The sequence below is a fragment of the Argiope bruennichi genome, chromosome 9 (genome assembly GCF_947563725.1).
Source record: "Argiope bruennichi chromosome 9, qqArgBrue1.1, whole genome shotgun sequence".
NCBI lineage: Eukaryota > Metazoa > Arthropoda > Arachnida > Araneae > Araneidae > Argiope > Argiope bruennichi.
Genome location: NC_079159.1, coordinates 7,435,027 through 7,458,914, shown reverse-complemented (window position 1 = coordinate 7,458,914; position 23,888 = coordinate 7,435,027). Strand labels below are relative to the sequence as shown.

At 31.8% G+C, this 23,888-nt stretch overlaps 1 protein-coding gene across 1 annotated transcript in view; it reads left to right on the top strand.

Annotated features, from left to right (window-relative positions):
• The window catches only part of LOC129983763 (integrator complex subunit 6 homolog), a 186,514-nt gene extending 163,000 nt beyond the window's left edge, over positions 1-23,514 (top strand). Inside the window, exons 4-11 of the mRNA XM_056093385.1 lie at positions 6,030-6,083; positions 6,190-6,289; positions 8,946-9,183; positions 11,295-12,121; positions 16,731-16,856; positions 18,215-18,378; positions 19,931-20,029; positions 22,155-23,514. Of these exons, the coding sequence (XP_055949360.1) occupies positions 6,030-6,083; positions 6,190-6,289; positions 8,946-9,183; positions 11,295-12,121; positions 16,731-16,856; positions 18,215-18,378; positions 19,931-20,029; positions 22,155-22,289 (1,743 nt within the window). The 3' untranslated portion in view covers positions 22,290-23,514. The remainder of the gene's footprint in view (positions 1-6,029; positions 6,084-6,189; positions 6,290-8,945; positions 9,184-11,294; positions 12,122-16,730; positions 16,857-18,214; positions 18,379-19,930; positions 20,030-22,154) is intronic.
• The last annotated feature ends 374 nt before the right edge of the window (positions 23,515-23,888 follow it).

Genomic DNA, 23,888 nt, shown 5'->3' with positions numbered 1-23,888 from the left:
TTGCTTTGGTTTGGAGTTTTTAAAGCCACAAAATGCACGGGAAGAAATTTGGCGATTATCACATTTGGCAACTTACAGCCAACAAAAAGTTACAATTTGGAGCGAATGTCAGCCATGTACCCGATTCTCTTATCTGGCCAAGAAAGGGACCAATATATATATATATGTTGTTTGTTTTCTAAATATCGACGAATACGTAATCTGATAGTCACGTGATTGTTTAAAACTGGTTTAAACAAGTTTTTCACGAAAAAAAAATTCTGGCCTCGAGGAAAAAAATGTTAAAACTCGATTGATTATGAGATGGTCAAAAATGATCGCTTTCCTAAACGTTAGTGATTGCGAAAGATGAGTCATGTGAGAACGTGATGTTTTTCTGTCGGATTGATACCACATGATTTGAAAAATATAATGGTTCTCACATGATAACATAAAAATTTGCGATAGCAGATTTCAATTTTTTTTCGACTTATCTTTATAAAAAAAAAACTCATTTCAGTCTTTTTAATTCGATTTTATGATTTAGAAGATATAATAGGATCCCTCTACTGAAACTTTCGCACCACAATTTATATACCACGATTTGTCTTGAAGAATTATCTCCATTGATTTCAGGAGCCAGCTTCGATCAAATATTCACAATTCACACTATCCACAATTTGAATTTGCTTGGATACATCACGATTGCGATGGAAACCTTATTGATATTCATGATGTTAACGATTCTGAAAAGGTAATACCTGTGAATGAACTGTTACTTCTAAGTGCGAACTTCTTTCTAATCAATTCGCTTTGCGTTCCATTGCTTTGCTGTTTCATGTAAAACAGGAAAGTGCTCTGAATTAATTGCTCATTTTTATTTCGGAGAAAAGTGTGTTCGTTGAACTCGTAGTTAACTACTTCAGATGATTGAAGGTACTAGTTATCAGGAATCTCACTAGTCGTTTCAAAGCCACATCAAAAACGAGGTTTTGTTACTTTTGAATGTTATAATTATTTCTAATTGCTGTGAGGATGATTTACTAAGAGAACTTATTCATTAAGAAAAAAAAATCTATAACGATTGATTTATTCATGCTTTTTTCATTTGATTATATTAGCCGTATTCGGCGACCAGCTTGTTCATCCAGATTATTGACTTTTTAAATTTGTAAATGATTATATGAAATGTCCTTTTTAAAATTTCTTCTTGTTATTTGATATGGTTAAAAAACGAGGATCTAATTGCACCAATTTGCTACAAATTTCTTTCAATGAAAATGAAAGACGGTATGTAATTTGAAATAAAAGCGAAAATGAAAGTCAATTCGGTGGTGATATCCAAAGAAAGCATTTTTTTTTCATCTTAATTTTATCATTAGCAAATGCAGTTGTTGCAGGTTTTTATGGATAAATTTGAATTCAAACATAACATCATTACTAGTTATATACTAAATTCAAAAAAAATATATATATATATTAAAAAATGAAGAAAAATGTACAAAAATGAAATCGATATCATTAAAAAAGTAATTTTTTTGAGGTTTAAAATAATAGACAAGCTATTTTTGTAAGATAAAAGTTATAAAAGATATAGTCATCCATTTACATAGTTAAGTCATAGCGATTACCCATATAACAATGGTTAAGCCTACATTCGCGCTAGATTAAACTTTTTGATTGATGCCTATTTCTTGATTTCTTTTATATCTTGTTTCTTTTGACTTAATAGACTAGTAAGGGGAGGGGTGCCACCACTCCTGAACATTTCTAATAATATTTTGTAACCCTCTTCCTAATCAACAAAGCGTTGAATTAAGTGCTATTGCAAAAACATTCAATGGAACAGAAAACGTTACTAATACGATTTGTTTATATATATATATATATATATATATATATATATATATATATATATATATATATATATATATATATATATATATATATATATATATATATATATATATATATATATTTAGAAGGCAGTTTCGAAGACAGAAGAGACATTTTGCATTTTTAAATTCGTTTTAATCCATCCCGGGAAGGCATACTATATTTACAAGAAGGCGCGGCACAAAAGCCGAAGTGGGGAAGAAGAGAGAAATAAACTATCCCTCGTCTTATATAATGTGAAATATTGATAGGGAAAATATTTTTTCATCGTGCTAATATATTATTAAGATTCTGATAGGGATTTCTGAGGCATGTCAATCGCAAGTAAGGAAAGCACAGGGATCTTTTAAAAAGAATGTGTTTACTGGACATTTTTCTATCCCTTCACGCGCAGCGTGGGAACCGCTGACGAAGCATTTTTACAAAGCTTCTCTTGAATTATTTAAGTAGAAAAAGTGGAATCGGATCAGGAAGTAAAAGAATATTTTAGAAAGAAATTACTATGGAAGTGAATTTGGATTAAATTAAGAGTTTAAAATATCATTACATATATATTTGACGATCTATTTTAAATAGAGAGTTTGTAGCTTTATTTGATGAAAAATGATGTTGTGATTGACTTAAAAGTAATTATGTCTTCAAGCTAGCCATGCTATCGTGAACAGAGCGAACTTTTATTTGTAATGGAGCCAAATTCTATAATGATACAATACAAGTGTAACTTCCATGCCATTTAGAACATAACAGCTGGCATGTAATTCTCTCAACAAGATGTGCCGTGTATTCAAAATTAAATTGTAATTGTGTATTTGACTTGTGTCCATGATCAGGAATTTAAACTGTTGATTTCATTTGATAATGTTTACTTTATGAAGAAATGAATAAGGATAGACGGAGAAATGATATAAAATAGAAAATATCAAAAATGGCAACATTGAAAGTTGTAATCTTTAAAAGTCACAGTAAACTTTATGTTAACAAAATATTCTTACTAATTAAAAGGATCAGAATACTGTATAAAAATATAAACTTCTTAATTTTTTCAGAATTATATTATATTTATTGATTCAAACTACATACTATCTATCTATATCTATAGTTATATCTACATCTACATCTTTATCTATATATATATATATAACGCTAATATACAAGTGTCAGAAATTACTCTTATTTCTTATCATTAATCTTTTTTAATATCTTATTTCTAATCAAATGTAAACAAAGTATCGTATAAACTAGCATTGAATTCAACGCTTCACTTGGCTCATTAATGGAGCTGCAAAATATTATCCGGAACGTTCTGGAGATAATTCGCTGTGTCAACAAAAAGTAAAGTCAGAAGAAAGAAGATACAAAAGAAATCAAGAAATAGACTCTAAGCAAAAAGTTTAATCCAGCTCAAAAATAACTAGATGGGTAATTGTTATGATTTACCTACGGAAATTGATATCTTCGAAAACAATTATGGTACAAAAATAGACTCCGTATTATCTTAAGACTAAAAAAAGTACCTTTTTAATGATATCAATTTTATTTCCATACAATATTTTTCTTAATCTTAATAATATTTTCAATATATTTATGTATTTTCAAAAGCTATGGTAGAATTCAAACTCATTCCTCAAAACACTCATAATGTGTGTGTTTTTTCAATCATTAATTTCGTATTAGGATTTTCACTTCCTCTTTTATTTCATAATATAAAGAATTCTTAATTTGTTTATCATTAATTCAATTGAATTCATACTTCTCAGGTGAAACGGTTATTTTTTTATAATCTGGGGAAACAAACTGGTTGCCGAAGACGGTTAAAACGAGCATAATTCTTTACTTCATAAAACATTTTTCTGCTTGGAAATAAAGCGTATCTGTAAAGAACTAGAAATTAAGAGTGGACATCGAGAATTGATTATCTTCATCCTGGTGTGCAGGAGCTCCAGTGAGGGATGTATCAGCTCATTTGTTGTTGCGACACACAAACACATATGAAATCACAAAAAAAATCTGCTAAAAGTGTATTAATAATTAAAAACTAAATTTATTTTTGTGTTATGACGATTACAAATGCGTATGATGATGAAAATAAGTAACACAATAGTGGTGACAGAAAAAGTGATGATAACACTCCAACTCTATCTTTCTGTCTCTCTCTCTCTCTCTCTGTGTGTGTGTGTGTGTGTGTGTGTGTGTGTGTGTGTGTGTGTGTGTGTGTGTGTGTGTGTGTGTGTGTGTGTGTGTGTGTGTGTGTGTGTGTGTGTGTGTGTGTGTGTGTGTGTGTGTGTAAATCAGGCTAAATTTATTAATCGGCCTGTATGTTCGGAATTTGTTACATAAAACATGAAACATTTTGAAAACATGAAAAAATTAGTTTAAATCGAATTATAAAAAGAAATTGAAAGTGAGAAGTTAAAATAAGCAAAAGTATTAAATCGTTCATAAGAAAAAGTGAGAATGAATTAAATAGAGGTGCGAAGCGTTTTTGTGTACAGTCCGAAATTTGCCAACTACATTAGCATTGCGAATTTTCATTGTCGACTCATTTCGCCACTTTGAAGTACAGCTAATCGTACAGAACGCTCTATCCTTAACCGCTCAAGTATAATTTAAAATAATATGGTATCTTTTTGTGATAAGTTGTAGCTCATCAAAGTTGATGGACATGTTTAAATGAATCTTATTAATTCTCGCCGTCTCTGGCAATTATTTCGATGCTATAAACATCATGCTGAAAAATTTAATCTTATCAGAGCAGGGAAAGAGAAGTAAATTCAATTTTGATTGTTTAACATATTAGAATGATATATTTTTACTATCTAATATTTACATATATCTTTCTGCTACAAGAAAATTTTAATTTTAGAAACTGATAATTTAGTTTTTAGTATTGGTGATACATACATTTTAAATCATTTAACTATTAGCAATGAACATATTTATAAAATCTTATTACTAGCAAAAATGCACATCTAAATATAAAGGGAAGTGAGTTCGGATCATGGAGTATTTCTAAAAGAATCACGTTATGATTCTTGAGGGTTGATGAGTGGAGCGAACAAGATGTGCAACCCGCAAGTAATTTAATATTTTGTCTTCACTTCCCAAATTGTTTTCTTCTGACTATTAATTTTTATTCTTTCGTATAAGTAGTATAAAAAATGTATAATAATCATGTCAAAAAAAAAAAATCGAACTCCAGATTTTGACGAATCTGCACGTTTTAAACCTCCCAGAGTTCAAGAAACACATTTTTGGAAAATATTCGGCTGTTCATCCGTCCTGTCCGTTTGTCCGTGACAAAAATAATTCAAAAACGCTTTGAGCTAGACTGTCGACATTTTATATACGGTCTTTACTCTAAATTCACATATTTCTATCAAATTTTTTGTAAAATTTGTTCAGTGGAAACTAGTCTGTCCGCCTGTTCGAATATAAGTTAATACGATAATAACTAAAAGAAGAGAGCTATATAGATAAGATTCGGTACACAGATTTAACATCTACAGTACAGATACTTGTCAAATTTTGGGCCAAATTCAACAACGGGTTGATTGTCTTTCGATCTGTACTTTTACAAGCATATACCCGCTGGTGTGGTTTGGAAGTTTGGAGAAGGGGTGCAGCTCAGGTGTCGTCCTCGTCATCTGACCGTGGTTCGAAATTACAAAGTGCATCTCAAAATAGTCCTAGTGTTGCTTTAAAACGGAACGTTAATATAACTAAACTATCTTTACCGCATTATATATCGCTGGCGGAATTACTGGGAGAATATAAGTATTTGTAAACGCGATAAATGAAAAGGGGAATGACTTAAATATATAAACTTGGTATGTGATTTTGCGACTACAATAGTAGCTCTGTGTCAAATTTTGGTTTCAATCGGTCGGAAAAAAATGCTTCTAAACAAAAATTCGGTTTTCGGATACCATTAACCGAATGCCAGGAATGAATCGCCCAATATCTCGCCAAGGATCACACGATAGATTCAGTAAGGATGCTAAATTCACGCCAAAAATTAATATTTTGTAACAATTGTATGTGAATACCATGCATGACAAGTTTATTAGAAAGTATGCGAGAAAATTTTAGGGAGACCACTCCCACTAGTTCTTAAAAGTTTTTATTATTATTATAAAAGATCATATTTATTTCAGGTCAAATCGAAGCAAGAATTAGAATTGAAAGTCAAGAGTTTCCTCCCACCATACGTAAGTATTTCTTTTAAAGAAGATTGTTAATTCTTATGACCTTCCTTTTTGACCTTTAATGTGGAAGGTAAAAGTCGATTGATTCACATAAGGATGTTTCATGCAGGCAGAAGAACCAGAAATCTATGTGAAAGAAGGGGAGTACACAGCTGTCCGAAGTGCTTCAGTGGGTGTGTTGTCACGCACAACAAAACTGACCAGTTCAGGTGAGTGAAGTTCTATCTTTGTGCAAAATCGGGAACAGTGCTTTTCTCGATTTTTACTTTGTACATCCACATAAAAACGATTGATTGTTCAAAAAAGAATAAGTGATCAAAAATAACTATGCCCACATATAAGCTCGCAATCAAGTTTTCTTTCTATTATTCTCTTTATTAGCATCTCTAGTTACTCTAAAAATATCTTTAAAAAAAAAATTTTTTTTTCAACAAAGATTTTTTTTTTTTAATTGTGTGAGCTTGATTTTTCTTATGGGGAAACTTCAAAATATATTATTCGGAAGAAAAAAAAAATTTACACAATCTTAAAACTGAATAAAAAGTTATCTATCAAGCGATGTCTCTTTGATTGTCTAATTCTAAGACTAATTTGACGACTAAATTTTGCTTTACAGTTGACTTAAAGTTAAAAAAAAAATTATTTTAATATAGCTATGACAACATATACCTACATAAATGTAATATATAAATGTAATATATTCTCTGGACAAAATGGCAACGGCCATGTAAATAAGTATTATGATTAAAATGTTGTATTTTTCTTGTATATGAATGGCAACATGAGAGTTAGAAATATCTTTGGAAATATGAGCATCTTTTTAAATCTATATTTATGTAAAGCTCAATGTGTGTGTGTGTGTGTGTGTTGGCGCTCTACAGCTCAGATCGTTCGACCTACAGCTACCAAATTTGGCATATGTATACCTTGGAAGTCGGGAATGTGCACCTGGGACCCTTTTTTAAAATTTTTAATTAGAATTTAAACTATGAATTAAAAACTAACCTTCCTGCCAAAAAATCTTTTAATTTTCCTCGCCGCCAAATGAGTAAGGCTTCAATTTTTTTTCTCCCAACAGTAATGAGGCTAGGGTTAACATTTTTCGGCCGATTATTTCAAACGATTCTGCTTATTTTCTTAGTGTTTGATGCATTTAAAATTAAACATTGTTAATGAATCGATCTTTCATATTCATTCTGAAGTACTTTTGAATTAAATAAAACAGAATAAAGGGAATTAAAAATTTCTAATCTGCGTAGCGTTACCCCAACTGGCGTAGAAAAATTCACGCATTTGCGTTACCGTAACTGGCGTTGAAAATTCACGCATGCGCATTGTGTTCTGATTGTTGACAACTATTTTCAACGGATGCAAACTTGATTTAAATTATTTTTAAGTTAGTTTTATGCTTCTGTAATTAAATTGTATTTATGTTAGTCATGTATATGCTTATAGTTTTAAGTACATCGTTTTTTAAGTAGTTTTTTTAAAACCTGTTTTCATCGATTATTTTAAACGATTCTGTTCATTTTCTTAGTGTTTGATGCTTTTAAAATCGAACATTGTTAATTAATCGATCTGCTCAAGATAATCTAAGAAAATTTTTTTGGCACATTCTTTAGATATTAGATATATTAAGAAATATATTATTTAGTGTCCATAAGGTTTAAATGCTCAGTGACTCTGTTTTCAGTAATCATATTAATTTTTAAAAAATACTTTGTTTCAGAAAAAAATATTATTATATCATTTCTACGTTCAAAAATATCATTTCCACGTTCATTTAAAGCATAAATTCTACGGAAGCTAACAGAAAATTAGAGAGATACATATTACGTTATGACTAAAGGCATTTATAATATTATGAGTGAGTTATATGACTATCAAAATTTGAAGTTTTGAAATATTTTAATCAAGAAGCTATTAAAGTAGGAATTACATAAAATATTTAATTATTAAAATTTTAAAGAGTATTAAGATTGGCGAACCGGCTGGTTGTCAAAGGCGGCTAGTACTTAATAATGCCGTGATAAAAATCTCAAGTAATATATATAGAGAAAACATCTTTTATCTGATAGATTTGTTCTTAACATTCATACAGATTTGCAATCTTTTTATAAATAGCCACGCCAATTTTTGTTCATCTACCTTTTTGGGTAGTCGTACTCATTATACACACACATATACAAGCATACAGACTATCTTCCCGTTGATAACCTTTTTCTGTAATTTTAAAGGATCTCAAATTGTATTTTATAGATCAGGCTCTCTGCGTTTTTAAGTTATTGTGTTAATTGGAATTTTTGTTTCATTAATCCTTTGTTAGCTGCATTATCTAATAAATACACTTTATTGTACGATCGTTAAATTACATTTCTTTCATTCGATAACTTAACAAATAAAGCAATTTACAAAATTTCGATTGTAACTCAGTAAACAAAGGTTGATTTTGTTTGCCCTCCCCTTTCTACCGTCTGCTACCAAGAGAACATTCGTTTGGTGAGTAATTTAATACAATATTGTCTTCCTTTCTATTTGGCTGGCGTTTCCATCGATGTTCACGCGCTGTTTAAATTCATTTTATGCACAAGCTGTTTACCATGTTTTAATGAATCCTATTAAAATATTCTAACAAGAAAATTTAGGCGCATTTATTAATGTAATTTTTGTTTGATTTCATATCGTATTTTAAATTGTCAGTCACTGATGATTGCCGCTGTCTGTACGGAAAATTCAACATCAACAGTGACTGACGCGACCTGAAAGTTAATTCATTGCCAGTCACTGATGACTGACGTGGCGCTTAACGTGTTAGTGTCTGTTTAGCTTGCTGTATTCTTCTTCTTTTTTTTTTTTTTTTTTCAGCAAGTACACCGGTTACTAGTTCTTCGGAATCCCAGACCGACAGCCTCGACGATCCCGCCTTTTCGGGCAACTTAAAGAGGAGAGCTTTGAGCTTGGACAGGAGACAAAACAGGCCTCCTATGACATCTGTGAAGGCCGTCTCCTCGCAACAGGTGCCACAGAGCAGGTCCCAAAGGACCGGCCGACCCCCGACACCGAGGGTCAAGGAGAGATTCTTCATTAAAACAAACAAATTCAGGTGAAGATACTTTTTTTCAGTTCTTCAACTGTCTTCTCTTTCATCACTTTGCTGTGAAAAGAGCTTTAAATTTAAACAACTTTTGAAAGCCTTGTCTAAAACTTAATAGAACGCTTTAGGCTTGATTTGTCTATCTTTACATTATTTTATAAAATTTACTCTTACTTATATATCAGAGATAGTGTTAACACAGAAAAAGATGTATTTAATATCGTCACAAACGTTATACAATATGTAAATATAGTAATTAAAACAATGAAATTGTTTTAAGATATATTTTTTAAAATACTTTGAAAAATTTATAAAAATTAGAGAAAAAAATTGAACATGAATAAAATGAGTATCACTAAAAAGCTAATTTTTTAAAAAAAATCCAAAATGGTGCAAACATAGTTTTTAAGCAATGATGTACTTCGATCTTAATGAAGAAAAATGATAAACTTTTATTTAATTGATGATGATGATGGCGTGTCTGCATTACAACGGAAAGAGGAGTGCAGTAGCTTCTGAGGGTAAGGACCCCTGAGCACCCGAGGGCAGAAATCTGACTTCTAGCTCATATGAAGATAACACTCACACACTAGCTTGCAGAATCCCTTTTTACAGGGGGGCTCATTCACTCACCTCACAGATAGAACATAGGGGAAAAACAGCCATGCCCAAACCAGGACTCGATACTGGAACCCAGATTACAGTGCAATCGCTCTACCCCTAGGCCAGGACGCCGGCAATTGATTAATTAATATTCATTAATGCGTTTAATTTCATACTAAAAGCTGAAATTGCTAATGCTAAAATTGGATATCAAATCTTATCCCTCTAGCTCATAGTATTTTATAGTTGTCAAAATCTCTTTCAAGGTAAACAAAAACTTCCTGTGAATGGATTTCATTCAAAATTTAATACAAATCTACAAATGTGGTTTTTCAAAACGCATATCAAATTTCATCCCTTTAGCTCAAAGCGTTTTTGAGGCAAAAAACACCCCTATAATTCCGAAAATGTGTTTTTCGGAATTAGAGATGTCTGAAAGTGGAGATTTGTCAAAACCTCAAGTCGAATGTTTCGCCCCTTGCAATTTTTTCTCAATATATACTTCGTATACGAGAAAATAAAAATGACAGCACTGCATTTTCTAAAAATAAATTATAACATTATAAGTATTATATGTTGTGCAATGGATTATAGATGGTTCAATTTTTATTTACATATACATTCCTAGATATAATTTTAAGAATGAACTTGAAATCCATCAAATGGTAGTTGATTTTCGATTCCATAGCTTATTCACTATGACCGAACATTGAATCTGGATTAAGGCTCAGGCTGAAAACCAATTTATAATTTGCCAAAAAGCATGGTTTGTCAATCCGAAAAAAAAAAAAAAACAGCAAAATATATTTCAATCATAAATTTTTTTTCTTGTATTTACATTGCATACATTAATATTATTTTTGAAAATTTTGGATAATTATCATTTTAACGGTTTGAGAAAAAAATGAACAATGAACAAACTGTCCAACAAAAAAGGACATCTAAAGCTTTGTTTGCTAATAAACAGGGACAGAAAATAGAGTAACTTATGCAAAATAATAATTAATCAATTGACATTGCATGCCTCCATTTTTAGCTATTTTATAGGAAGTAATGAAATGGTCAATTTTTATATTTTACAAGATTTTAATCATGTAGGATGGTAGTGCATTTACTTTCGCATTGCCGTCCCCTGGCCTGTTCCGCTCATGGCAAAATATTAAGGAATCAAGTACATGTAAATAAAAGATCCCTCCTATTTATATACAAGAAAAGTGAAGAATTTTCAGAATAAAAGTTCTCCGGGAAGACTATTTTCTTACTGAAAGCTAAGCCAATTTTCTATATGAAATGAAATTAGATTCTCCCAAGGTTACTTTGACCAAAAAGATGCTAAAGCTCATCGTGGATTCTAGATTTTTGCTATTCTAGATAAAGTGGAACTAAACTGTCACAAAAATGTAACTTTTCTTCTAATCTCACCCATTTGATGAAAATTTGTTCGATCATAAGCACCACAAGATACATTTAATGATATTAGACATCTTGCATGACGAATCGTTCTTTTTTCATCCTAGGTCCTCCTCCATTGCTTCTAAAATGAACGAATCCATACGGGAGAGTCCGACTGAGCAAGTGGAAGAAATCAGGACCCCTATCGAAAATCTAAAAGTCGAAACAGATTCCGAAATGGTCCTGAACAGTCCACCCCCTCGACCCTCAAGCGAAACTTCCAAACTAAATTCCAGTGACATTAAAATACCTGTTCCAACTCCGACACCAACACCTACACCACAAGATCCAGGTAAGAACGACGCAGAAACCCCTGGTCCACAAAATAATAACGAATCACATTCCTTGACAGATAATAAAACTTCAGAGGATGAAGATACATCATCCTGTCCCAATACTGAACCTACTCAGGCTGACAAGTCAGATCTAGAAGAAATCAATCACCAAGAACCTGAACTTACCATCAACAATGAATCTCCTGCAACAGAGGAAGACACCGTTCCAGAAAAGGAGGATGAGATCCATGAATCCCCAGAAGACAAAGAGACAGAGCCTTTACTAGAAGATAGACTTCGAAAAGACAGCTCAGAGCTTATGTTTGATGACAGAATGCAGTCCAAAATGGGCGATGAGGATGTAATCGTCGATCCAATCAAGCTGCTTCAAGGTGAAGGAGATTCGATGAAGAACGGGGATGAAAACGGCAGGGACCATTACGACGAAGGCTTCCACAGCGGAGAGTTGGTCGCTTCTGAGGAAGACAGCAACAGCATCGACACTTTGGGGAGTTCGCGAGTGAAAGATGTGGAGGAGCTTTCGAAGCCAGCTATTCGTGCAGCCACACCGATGCCAAGAAGCACCAGCTTCTACAAAGTGAATTTAGATCCAGAAAGTAAGCTCGTTAGGTCCAGTGAAAAGCATGATGTGTAGCATTGTTAAAGAATTATGCACACTGACGACGGAATAAGAAGCCTTCGTGCGATGCTGCCGAAAATTAACTTATTTCTATAGCAGAAGATAAAAAAAGTAATCAGTTTAATCAATGATTTTTTTTTCTCTCTGCAATGCAAGTGCATTTATGTCATATAAGGCTGTAAAGCTGAGACTAAATAATCTGAGAGAGAGAATATTAACCCTTTGCCCTCGAATTTCTTTTCTCAGCCACCATTCAAGATAGTGCATCATTTTGACATTTTATTTATTTGTTTATTTAATTTTAATTGTTAAAAATACCTACAGAATGTTAAAAAGATGTAGATTCATTTTTTAGGGAAACTCAACTTAACCCTTTCTAGGGCCGTGGGAAGTTGCTTCCCACCAAATTTATCAAAGTTTGAATGAAATTATGTAGGTTGGCGTAAGTTCTGACAAATTTTTTTAGTAAGTCAGAAACTTAGATGCTTCAGTTCTTTATCTCAGACAAAATGACGTGTCTTGATTTGTTACTTAAATATTAATTAACCAAATTAATTAATCAATCAAATTAAATTTATCTAATAAGCTAAATGAATCCCTTTTCTTATTCTAATTTCAAGCCTAAAAATATTTTAACATAATATGACTAGAAAAAAAAATGGTCCTTTAAAGGTTTAAAACAATTGCATGTATTTATTTTTTGGTGTCATAAACAGGACCATGTATTAAATGAATAATTATGCATCGAATTATCTTTTCGAGTGCAAAGGGTTAATCGAAATCGGCTACTTTTTTTCCTTTTTAATTTAGTATCTGTTTTTAAAGCCACATAGTTTGGGGAAGAATTCTCGTAATTTTGAGCCATGATTAGATTATAACAACCACACGTTCAATGTCAGAGTTCAAGCTTGACAATCAGACCATCTATCTAATTAGATGACTCCTTCTTTGCAATCTTTTAAATATATTAAAGGGTCATCTAATTAGATAAATTTTCGATGCCATTAGTAGGTATGAACCACAGATGGGAGATGTGCAGTTAATGTGTTAACCGTGATCCCCTCTCCAAGATTTTAGTCCTCATTAGTGCGTTTCACCCTGACAGACTACATTAAACTCGAAAACAGCAGTCTTTTGGGGAAACCGAATTTCGAATTTAGTACTTTCTAGTCAGCGACCAGATCATAGAGATAAATCCATAAATCGTTTAGAAGAAATGGGATGAACACATATTCGTTGATTTCTGTGTAAATTTTGGGTTTCGTGATAATGTTGTCTTCTAAAATTTGACTGGTGTAATCTAAATAATAAATTGTAAATATAAGATAGCATTTGTCATTCGGAATGGTAAAAAATGGATCAAGCAATCTTTAAAATCTTATTAATTTTTTTTTTATTTTTATTTTTTTAGTTTTGTTAGTTTGTTATTTTTTTAAAAGATAAATTTATCTTTTCTAGATGCTACTTTGCTTGTCAAGTTTATCTTAAAAGCAAAACCATGTCTATAAAATTATATCAACTTTGGCAATTATGGTGACCAAATTAATTATTTAATGCATATATAAGGAATTAGTTTTAATTATTATATGCTTGACTTACTGTAACGCAATACGACTGTAATACGCAATGCACCAGGTACATTAAAAGAATCACAAAGTTCACCCTGTTGATAAATGCAGACATTTCGCCCTTTCATCTTTACTCTCACCCCTTTTTTGACGAAATAAACGCTTCCTGACGCATGCGCAAAAGAGCAGAGGGTTTCCGCATCCGAGAATGAACGTTAGTTAGATTGGATTTTTGATGCTGTATAAAAATATATTCGATCCATTTTTGATCTTATTCTTTATTGCCAATATAAAGCTCCCTACTTCAGGATTCAAAATGTACATAAAGGCTTCTTATTCATCAGTCAGTGTGTGTGTTTGTAGAATTTCTAGATAGACAAAATAATATTTTTCCTCTTAAAACTCATTTTGTTTGAATATGACGTCCAAGTGAATCTGAAGCATGTATTGTCCGTGCACGGATATCTGTAGGTAGATGACAGCATGATATGTAGCTATATAAATTGATTGCATGCACCTTTTTGTCATTTGTATAATATGCTTTTATCAGCATGTACAGTTTTAGATTAGAATTTTTTCCTCCTCTTTTTTAAAACCATCGATTGTAGTCGTATATTAATTATTAATTGTTATTTTGAGCTAATTATATTCCTGTTTTATTAAAATGACTAAAAGACTATGTGAAATTCTATAAATGTAGCATTTATGTATGCATTTCAGATACTATATGGAATATCCAGTGCTATATATACATATATATATACTAGCTGACCCGGCAAACGTTGTTGTGCCATATAAGTTATTTCTAGTGAATATTTTGATGGTTAATTAAAAAATAATGAATGTATTGTAAGTGTGTGGGGATGGGATCTATGACTGAAAGAGGAATGTAGCGCCGTAGACGATAATCGCCGATAAAGAAAAACATTTATTTTCTCAATACAATGTATTTCATTAACGTAACGAACATATACATTGTTTGATCTCTTAAAAGTTAAACGTAAAGTGAAAAAAGTAATATATTTTTTATCCTAAAGTATAAAAATGAAACAAAGAAAATCAATACTCATTTCGAAGAGCAATGGAGTGTACGATATTTTTTGTCAGTCCGTCTTTAGCCAACACAAATAAGCTCGATGGTTTGCCCACGCGAGAACATTCACGTATAATTGTTCGTATGAAAAACATGGTGTACCCAAATCTAAGCCGCAAACAGACATCGTTTGGCCATGCGACTTATTGATTGTCATTGCGAATGCCAATCTAATAGGAAATTGAACGCATTTGAATTCAATTGGCACGTCTGTGAGAATCATTGGAATTCGTGGTAACAAAACATTTTCGGCTCGGAATTTGCCATTCAAAATGGTGGTTTCGATAACGTTTTTCATCAGTTTTTTAATGACCAATCGCGTGCCATTGCACAGCCATGGTGGGCTCAAATTCCGAAGTAAAATAACCGGGGATCTAACTTTCAATCGTAGAAGGTGTGGTGACATGCCTGGCAAATCCAGTGAGTTCAAAATCTCTGTTGGATAATTTACAGCTTCGTTAGCATCGCAAACTGTATGATACCAAGTCACCTGGCAACGACTGCTGTATCTTGAAGTTTAAGTCATCGACGTCCACATTTTTTACTGCCAAAATGGCTCCTTCGGCCAACCACGCATGATTTATGTATTGCGTGCGTACCTCGGGAAATATGCGGTCAATGAGAGCATTTTACGAATCAACGATTAGTGGACAATTTTATGCATCCAGTATTTTCATAGATAGCAACTTTTCAATCGCCGATATCTAGCAAATGGTCCGAGAATGTGTCAGCAGGTGGATCTTGTAGCATTTAGACGCGTATGTTTATTTTTAGCTAGACTTTTTCAATATTACTCCACAGTGGCAATAATTTCAAGCGAGCGTTGATCTCATCAGCGTACGTTGAACGTGGAATGACGGGAAGTGTTTGTTTGAAATCACCTGAAAGGAGAAACGGAGTGCCGCCGAATAGTTTGTTGTTGTTTTTTAGATCTTTGAGTGTTCTTTTCAATGCCTCAAGAGAATGTTTGTATGCCATAGTGGATTCATATAGGTATTTAATGATGCCAATAAAAAAAAATGTCACAAAAATAGAAAAAAATTCTGGATAGGGACACCCTCATTACCTAGCGTTATGAAATATACTTTACGACCTATTCTCATACCTACCAAACACACATAAAAAATTTCATAAAAATCTGTCTAGCCGTTTCAGAGGAGTACGAACACAAACACCGTGACACAAGGTTTTTATATATTAGATAAGATTTAAATAAAAAATTATTAAGATTTAAAACAAAAAATATTAAGATTTAAATTAGATTAAGAGATATTACATTCACACACATATGCATATATGTATATAATATATAAAATTCGACTGAATATAGTATTCGAAATGGACAAATAATGAAGATTTTTTTTCAATGTAGAAGGACGATAGACAATTGATAGACAATCGGTGTCTACTACACTCGCAACATTGCAACCAAATATCATAAAATGATCAACTTTGCCACTATAAGCTAATTTCAATGCAAGCATACAGTAGTGGAGCATGAAAACTCACAATATAAATTTCATATCTATTTTATGCATGAAACTGGCGCAGTCACTTAAAGGATGATGCAATTGCAAAAACAATGACACAATCATGAATTCCTTTTGCAAATTGATAAAAATAATCTTATTATGAAAATAATAAACAATATTATCTACCCAGTTTAAATTTAAAATATCTTTTTCATAAAAATTGTAAATGGTACGTTTTTATTGCCACAACTCCTCGCTTATATCGTTTAGGAATTTAGACGTCCCATCCAATACGTTAAAGTAACAAGTCGTTGCCCTTTGACATTTAAAAATTCCCGATTTCGATGATTCGCCTACGTCAAATCACTCAAAGTAGCCAATCAAATTACATTGAATATTATTGTTCTAAGAAGTCTACTGCTCAATTCATTCATTGTTTTGTGGTTTTTACAGTTAGACAGCTGCAATCTAAGTTCGAGGAACTGAGGGCCGAGCGGCGACTCAGAGAACTAAAGAGGGACGCCCTCATGCAGAAGGTGAGGGATCTGCAGAAAAGGAAAGCTACCTCAAAGGACAGAGGTGGGTTTCTTAGGATCTCTCGCTGCCAATACTCAAAACACAAATGTTGATTCAAACAGTTAATTGGTTCCATATTTAAAACAATAAGAAAAATATTGTCACATGCTTGTGCCATCGGGACTATTCAGAATGATTCTAAAATCATAGGACAAATTTTAAGGGTCTCGATCTTGGTCTTGGTCTACACCAAGAAGACACGCCTCTCCGAAAAGATGTAAGTCCTTGAAATCGCAGGGGAAAGGAAATTTTAAGGATATGCTAGGCAAGAAGAAACAAGTTATTTTTATACTACAACAAGGGATCTCAAACACAAATGTGGTTGTTAATAAAAATAATTTGTGGTTTTGCCAATGAATTAAGTAAAAGCAATTGGCAAATTAGAAAAATTATGCAGCACAAGCATAACAGACAAAACATTTTACAATAGCATAACACCATTGATTTACACCATAATATGTTAGCATTACACCATAATATGGGAACTCTCAATAAATAATAATTATAATTGTTAAAGATGATTGAAAGAATCAAGAATAATGAATTAATTTAATATTACATATCTAGCAGGATGTGAACAATAAATGGCGCATGTTTCACGATTATGATGACATTGCTGGCGTCATGGCAACTGTCCAGGTACACGTTGTTTCACTTTAACCAATGTCAAAAATGTATGTGATACAAGATAAAGACATTTCCTTAAAAAATCATCAGATAAGCTTTTTGTGATACAACAGAAAGCTAATGGGAAATTTTCCTTTCCCTATAGCACAGCTAGAAATTCAACGATAGAAAGCAACCAATTTCAAAAGAAGGTGGACCCCGCATTCTAGTGACTCAACAGAAGGTGACCCCACTGTTTTGTCTACACAGATATTAAACAGAATCCTTCTTCTTTTGCTTTTAACAATGTGAGAAAATCCCGGGAACAAATATTTGGTGAAACAATGAAAATTATTTACATATCAAGACAACAATCTAATCTATTATTGAAAATTAGAAGAATATCGTATCAAGTTATCGCCAATATTGGGAAATCTTCATTTTTACTGCCAGATTCATCGCCCAGTCGCCAAATGGTCACCATACCGGGGATCATTGATCTGCCATTCATTCAGCACCTATTAAAATATCTGTAAAAAAATTTTTAACTATGAAACTAATTGTACAGGAAAATAATGTTACAGATTCTTAATAATATTTTTCTACATTATGCTAATAAATAAATTTTTCTGTTCAGATAGTATCCCAAAATATTTTCAAAACTAAATGAATGCAAAAAAATTAAGAAAAACAACCTCTATTTTTAATAAATTATTCTTGAATTCATAAGATAAAAAATTATCTTATTCCGACAGCTCGCGAGGAGTGGAAAAGGAGATACCAGGATGTGAAGAAGGCAACTCCTCGACTGGAGGATCACTGCAGCAAGCTGAGACAGGAGCTCGAGAAGCTCGTCAAGGACATGCTGGTCAGCATCAAGACGGATCGAGATTCACAACCGCATAAGCCTTCCAAGAAGGTAACTGCAACTCTCGGGTATTACTAATTGGGTATTTTGAATATTTAGGTTATTTAGGGCAATTGAATATTTAGGTATCCAATACATGGCAAAAAAGTTCATTCTTAAAATCCTTTAGCCATAAGCAATTTCAATAAGCGCATTCACAAAATCTAGCCATAGGAAGTTTTATAAAAAAATTTATTACAAGTACAAAATCAATGAGGAATATCTGTAATATAATCATCTACCGGCGTCTGTAACTTTGAGTGGAGTAAAAAAAATATCCGAGTCCATTGTTCTGCATCATTATCAGATACTCAAATAGAAAGTTGGCGTAAAGCATCTATTAAAACATAGCCTTTTCATTATACCTAGAAACCACTGTTATAAAGATAGCTACAGCCATTCAGTAATTAAAAGAGAGGTAAGGGGCTTTACTGTGCATTCTCTCTCTCTCTCTTTATATATATATATATATATATATATACGGTTCAGGTTAAAAAAACAGCTCTTACAGCAAATTCATGTGACAGGGCATAAATTGTTCCTCCCACAGTTTTTGGTTTTAGTTCAAAAAATTGTCAGTAGATGGCACTACAGAAAATAAAAGTGGAAATAAAGAAATGATTGAAAATCACATGGCAATTTTTCGAAAGCTTTAAAAAAGGAAAATCACAGTAAAATAATTTCGAAATGTCTATCATCAGCCGCAATCACATGTTGTAATTGGAGGACGAAAATGGTAGACATTTTCTGGAAAGTGACCAATGGAATGGCTACACACACATGAATTTGCTGCAAGAATTGTTTATTTAACCTCAGCCGTTATCCTTTTATGCATTTCTGAATATCTTCAGTCTATTTCAGTAATGTATAATGTAAATCCCTGTATAATGAACTGCAAATAATATCTATACATTTTCATTCTTAAGCACTCTGCCATTGTGCATGAGATTTTATATTACAACATTCGTTACTTACCCTGTGACAATCATACTTGAGATATTTTTAGCAGGATAACATCTCATAAAATGGCCACATCTTCTAGTTACAATATAATCACTGAAGTGTATGAAAAAGGAACCAACTAATTCAGAACTTATCAGATTTGTCATCAAAAACTGACCGTTAGAGGAGAATGAAATCAAAATCAGTTGCGAGATTCCTAATAAATGTTTTGTAACTCCAAAACTTTATTTAGCAAGCATCACAAATTACGGATCTTTGTCTGGATCAAAACTTCAGAGAATATATCATTCTTACATTTGAAAAGAACATTAAAATATCTCACATACTTAGCTAAGAATTCTTAATAAGATGTTGGAAGTTTGGATGGAGGATGCCATCTCAAACGTCTTTCTTGTCATCTGATCATGGTTCAATGAAACGAAATCCATTTCAAAAATAGCTGTTCCAAGCTGTACTAATATATAAACGCTAATTTACAAATTCGTCAATAATGATTAAAATTTTTCTAGCGAATTTATCCAATAATGTAAGAACATACAATCGATAAAACATCAAAAAGGACGTCATTTATGAGTATTAACAAATGTATTTCTTCTTTCAGACAAGTTACAAAATAATGATAATGCGTCTTTTACAAGAAGTTGAAGATTTGAGAAGACGGTTGCAGTCAGTAACCATACGACTAAACGCAGAAACAAAAGTAAATATTTGCATTTTTTTTTTCTTTCAGCTGTATTTAATTTTTCTTCGTGCTTCTATCTACAGAAGGAGAAAGGAAATAAAACGCATGCAATGAACAATTTTGATTGCTCTTTTATTAATCATACTTTTATAAAGACTTGTTGAATATTCTTTCATTTAAATACTCTAGTTTTTATTTTCTTATTTATGAACATGCCAAGTACACGTACAAAACCAGCTGCAAACGAGATTTAGTGAGACTAAAACAAATTCTGTACAACAGAACAATAATTTATTGCACTGAACAAATTGGTATTAAAAAAGGCTGAAACGATAAAAAGTTCAATTACTCTCTCACATACGATATATATTAATAGAAAAATTGTAATCGTCAAAAAATTGTAAAGTGAAATTTTGAAGAATCACCACTTTCTAAATCTCTCTGAATAAGAAAAACGCATTTTTTTCTAATTATGCCTTTCTTTGACAATAACCCTAAGACGCTTTGTACAAAATGGATAAAACTTGGACTAAAAATCAAAACAATTTAGTAGATTTCTATCCTATTTTGAATGAAATCTCTTCAGAGGAAATCTATCTGCCTGGCTGTCCGAATACAAATAAATACGATAACTGCAAATTATGACAGATTACACAGATACAATTTGGTATACATGTTTAATATTTAAAAAGCAAATTCCGTATCAAATTTAGAACTAAAGCCGTCAAGGGATAAATCGTTTGTTTGTGGGGGGGGGGATGGCTTCTCATACATTATCAAAGATTGTGAGGTTTGGAATAATCGAAAATGGAATCTTTTGGATAGAAAGAAATGGAACTAAAAATCTCTGAAACTCCTACTTGTCATAAATTATTACTGATTAAAGAAGTCAACCACACTTAGTCAAAAATAATCATAGACATCATTTTGTTTTTGTTTTTTCAGATGCGCTGCTATTTCCTATTTTACATTTTTTATATCGGCTTTTATTAGATACAACTATTTTGCATTCCGAAAGACTTTAATGCAAATGAGTCAATTGATAGCCCTCGATTCAGCCCTTTGGTGGCCTGCGATTTTCTTAGGCATTTTCCTGTTGGGTGGGTTGATTTGAGGCAGCCTTTGTTTTTCCGGTACAATTCGGTTTTAATTGAGATTAAAAAGCGCCAAGAAAAAATTTCGAAAAAATTATAAAAATATATTTTTTATTTATTATGAAATCATTATTTATTATGGTTATTAGTGCATTATTATTTATTATGAAAAATTTTGAACGCGCGAATCACATGCTATATAGTTTGACCATTGAAATCGCCAAATTAGCGAAATTTTTTTCGTGTCATTTTTTGGTCGCCATTAAACCGTCAAGTACTGTTCTTCCATTAGACCACCGTTTATGCGGGTTTTGGATTTTATTTTATAAAATCTCGAGGTCAATTTTTTGATGATTACAATACTTTCCCGAATTGTATTTCGCATATAAGTAAGCTATTTCTTCACTTAAAGATTATTTACAGACTTTCAGAGTCTAATAATTATTGAAACATTTATCACTATCAATTAAAAATTTTTTTTATCGAAACTGTCACAATAAAACGGAGTTATTTTTTTTCCTATGCTAGCACAATTTCTTCCAGAATAATTTAGCCTTCTGGATGGAAATAAACGCAGTACTATCATTCCTAAATTTAGAAAAATTATATTCTATTAAAACGAATGTTACATTGGGTTAGATTAATCACATTTTAATCATTTAATCAACATAAATTGCGTAATACAAAAGGTACGATGATTAAAACTGAAAAAAAAAAAAGAACGAAAATACCAAACGATATTCTTGCAATTTTTCGTGGAGCGAAATTAATTAATTAAAAATAAGAAATCAAACGATAAATTAATAGCGCCATCTGAAAGTGGCGTCATTTCATGGAATAGCCGAATATTGTTTTTTTTTTTTTTCCTTATCATATTTCGTTTTTAAAAAAATTGGTATATAACATTAATATTGGAACCAAGGTATAACTCTTCCTTCTTTTTATACTACTGATATTGAACGAAATAGAAAAATCAGATATTATTGTAGAACTAATTTTTATAATCTTTAAAGAAGTATTACCCAGATTTATGTGTTTTTTCTTACCAGCTCCGAGCACAGGCAGAATTCGAAGTAAAAAAACTGAGACAAGATCTCCTGCACAAAAAAACTCAAGTGACTCTCACCAGAAAACAAACGGCCTTTCCGCAAACTTCGGAACAATTCTTTATTAGTGCTGTGTGATGGGAGTAGGCCAAGAGTTGAAGATTGCGGCCAGAATGGAGCAGACATACCCAGGATGTGAAGACTGCAAAAACAGCTTTGCATCATTTTTGCGAGATATTTGCTCAGAGCTTCCAGAAACAGGCATAAAAAAGATCAACTGGGGTAAAAGGACAATTTTCAAGGACGTTGCCCAGGCATTTGGACAATGAACACAAACCAAGGGATGTCTGTTTGGCAGAACATATAAAGGACAAAAGTTGTTTGTGCTAGAAGTTTTGTATGACCAATTGTTTTGATTCTTCCTCTGAAAAACCATGGATCTTAAAACCAGCGATATCAACTTTTTCTCGCAAACAGAAATACTGCGCTTATGTATATATAACATTTTATTAGTTTTATTTCAACGCCATGGCATGGACATTTCTTATTGAAATATCGGTTATTTATACGGAACTGGATTGTTACACAGTTCAGACTTGTGTATATTCATTCATTATTTTAAGTTATGCATCTTGAAAAATTAAAACACTTCAAATATCTGTTCAGGAAAAAAAATTCTGATCTCTTCAATCAATTGATCAGTATATCAATTAACTACAATGTTTTAAACACATAAATGTACATACAATTTTTCCCCCTTTCTATCAATTTATGATAGTATCGTTATATTTGCACAGCTAGCCTTTAATATGAGCATAATTAATGAAAATTGTGATCTGAGAATACCCAGAATTACAGATTCTACTTTCTCAAGTTCACAGTTTTTCTGGATTTGTGAAGTGTACATTGAATTTTCCCTTTCATTTTGCTTTAGAGCAAATATATAGAGATTAATTACATGAAGAAATGGAATATTAGACGGAATGTAAATATCTTTAAACAGTGATGGTCGGATTATGGGTAGATTAAATTGATATATATTCTCATTTAAACGATACACATGAAATTTTATGATTAGGAAATACTTTTCAAGGTCATATAATTCAATATTTTAGGAATAATTTATTGAATAACTGGACAACCAAACAAAATTCTTTGTATTGTAAGCTTTACTTTATCTTCAACACTTGAGAATATGCAGATTTCAGGATCTAATCGAATTAATGAATGATGATTTTGTGAAAAGCCATTGTCTCCAGAACAATCTATTGTCGACCAATTTGCTCTTCAAACTATTGGAGGGAGGGTAAAATGTGAAATCTTAAATTATTAAAGGATTTAACTCTTCAAAGAAAAAGGGAAAATTCAGCAATTATTCTTTAAATTGTTAGAAAATCAAAAAAAGTAGGTAGGGAATTATATAAGATAATGTAGCCAACTTACTTTAATATAATTTTTCGAAACAATTTTTTAATAAAATTATTCATTAATATAAACTGAATGGAAATATTCATATATGTATCATACAATGAGATTCTGAATTTAAAAAAAAATAATGTAAAATCTTTATTTTCATTTAATTGTTACAACTTTTGATATGAATTCAAGCATCCCATTATAGTTTGTCTTTATCCAATTCTAAAATTATTATTAACACAAACTAGTTATAAAGATTTTATTTCAGATTCCCAATACATGTGAGTAAATGAGCATTACAAGCATGTGCCGTCCAAAAAG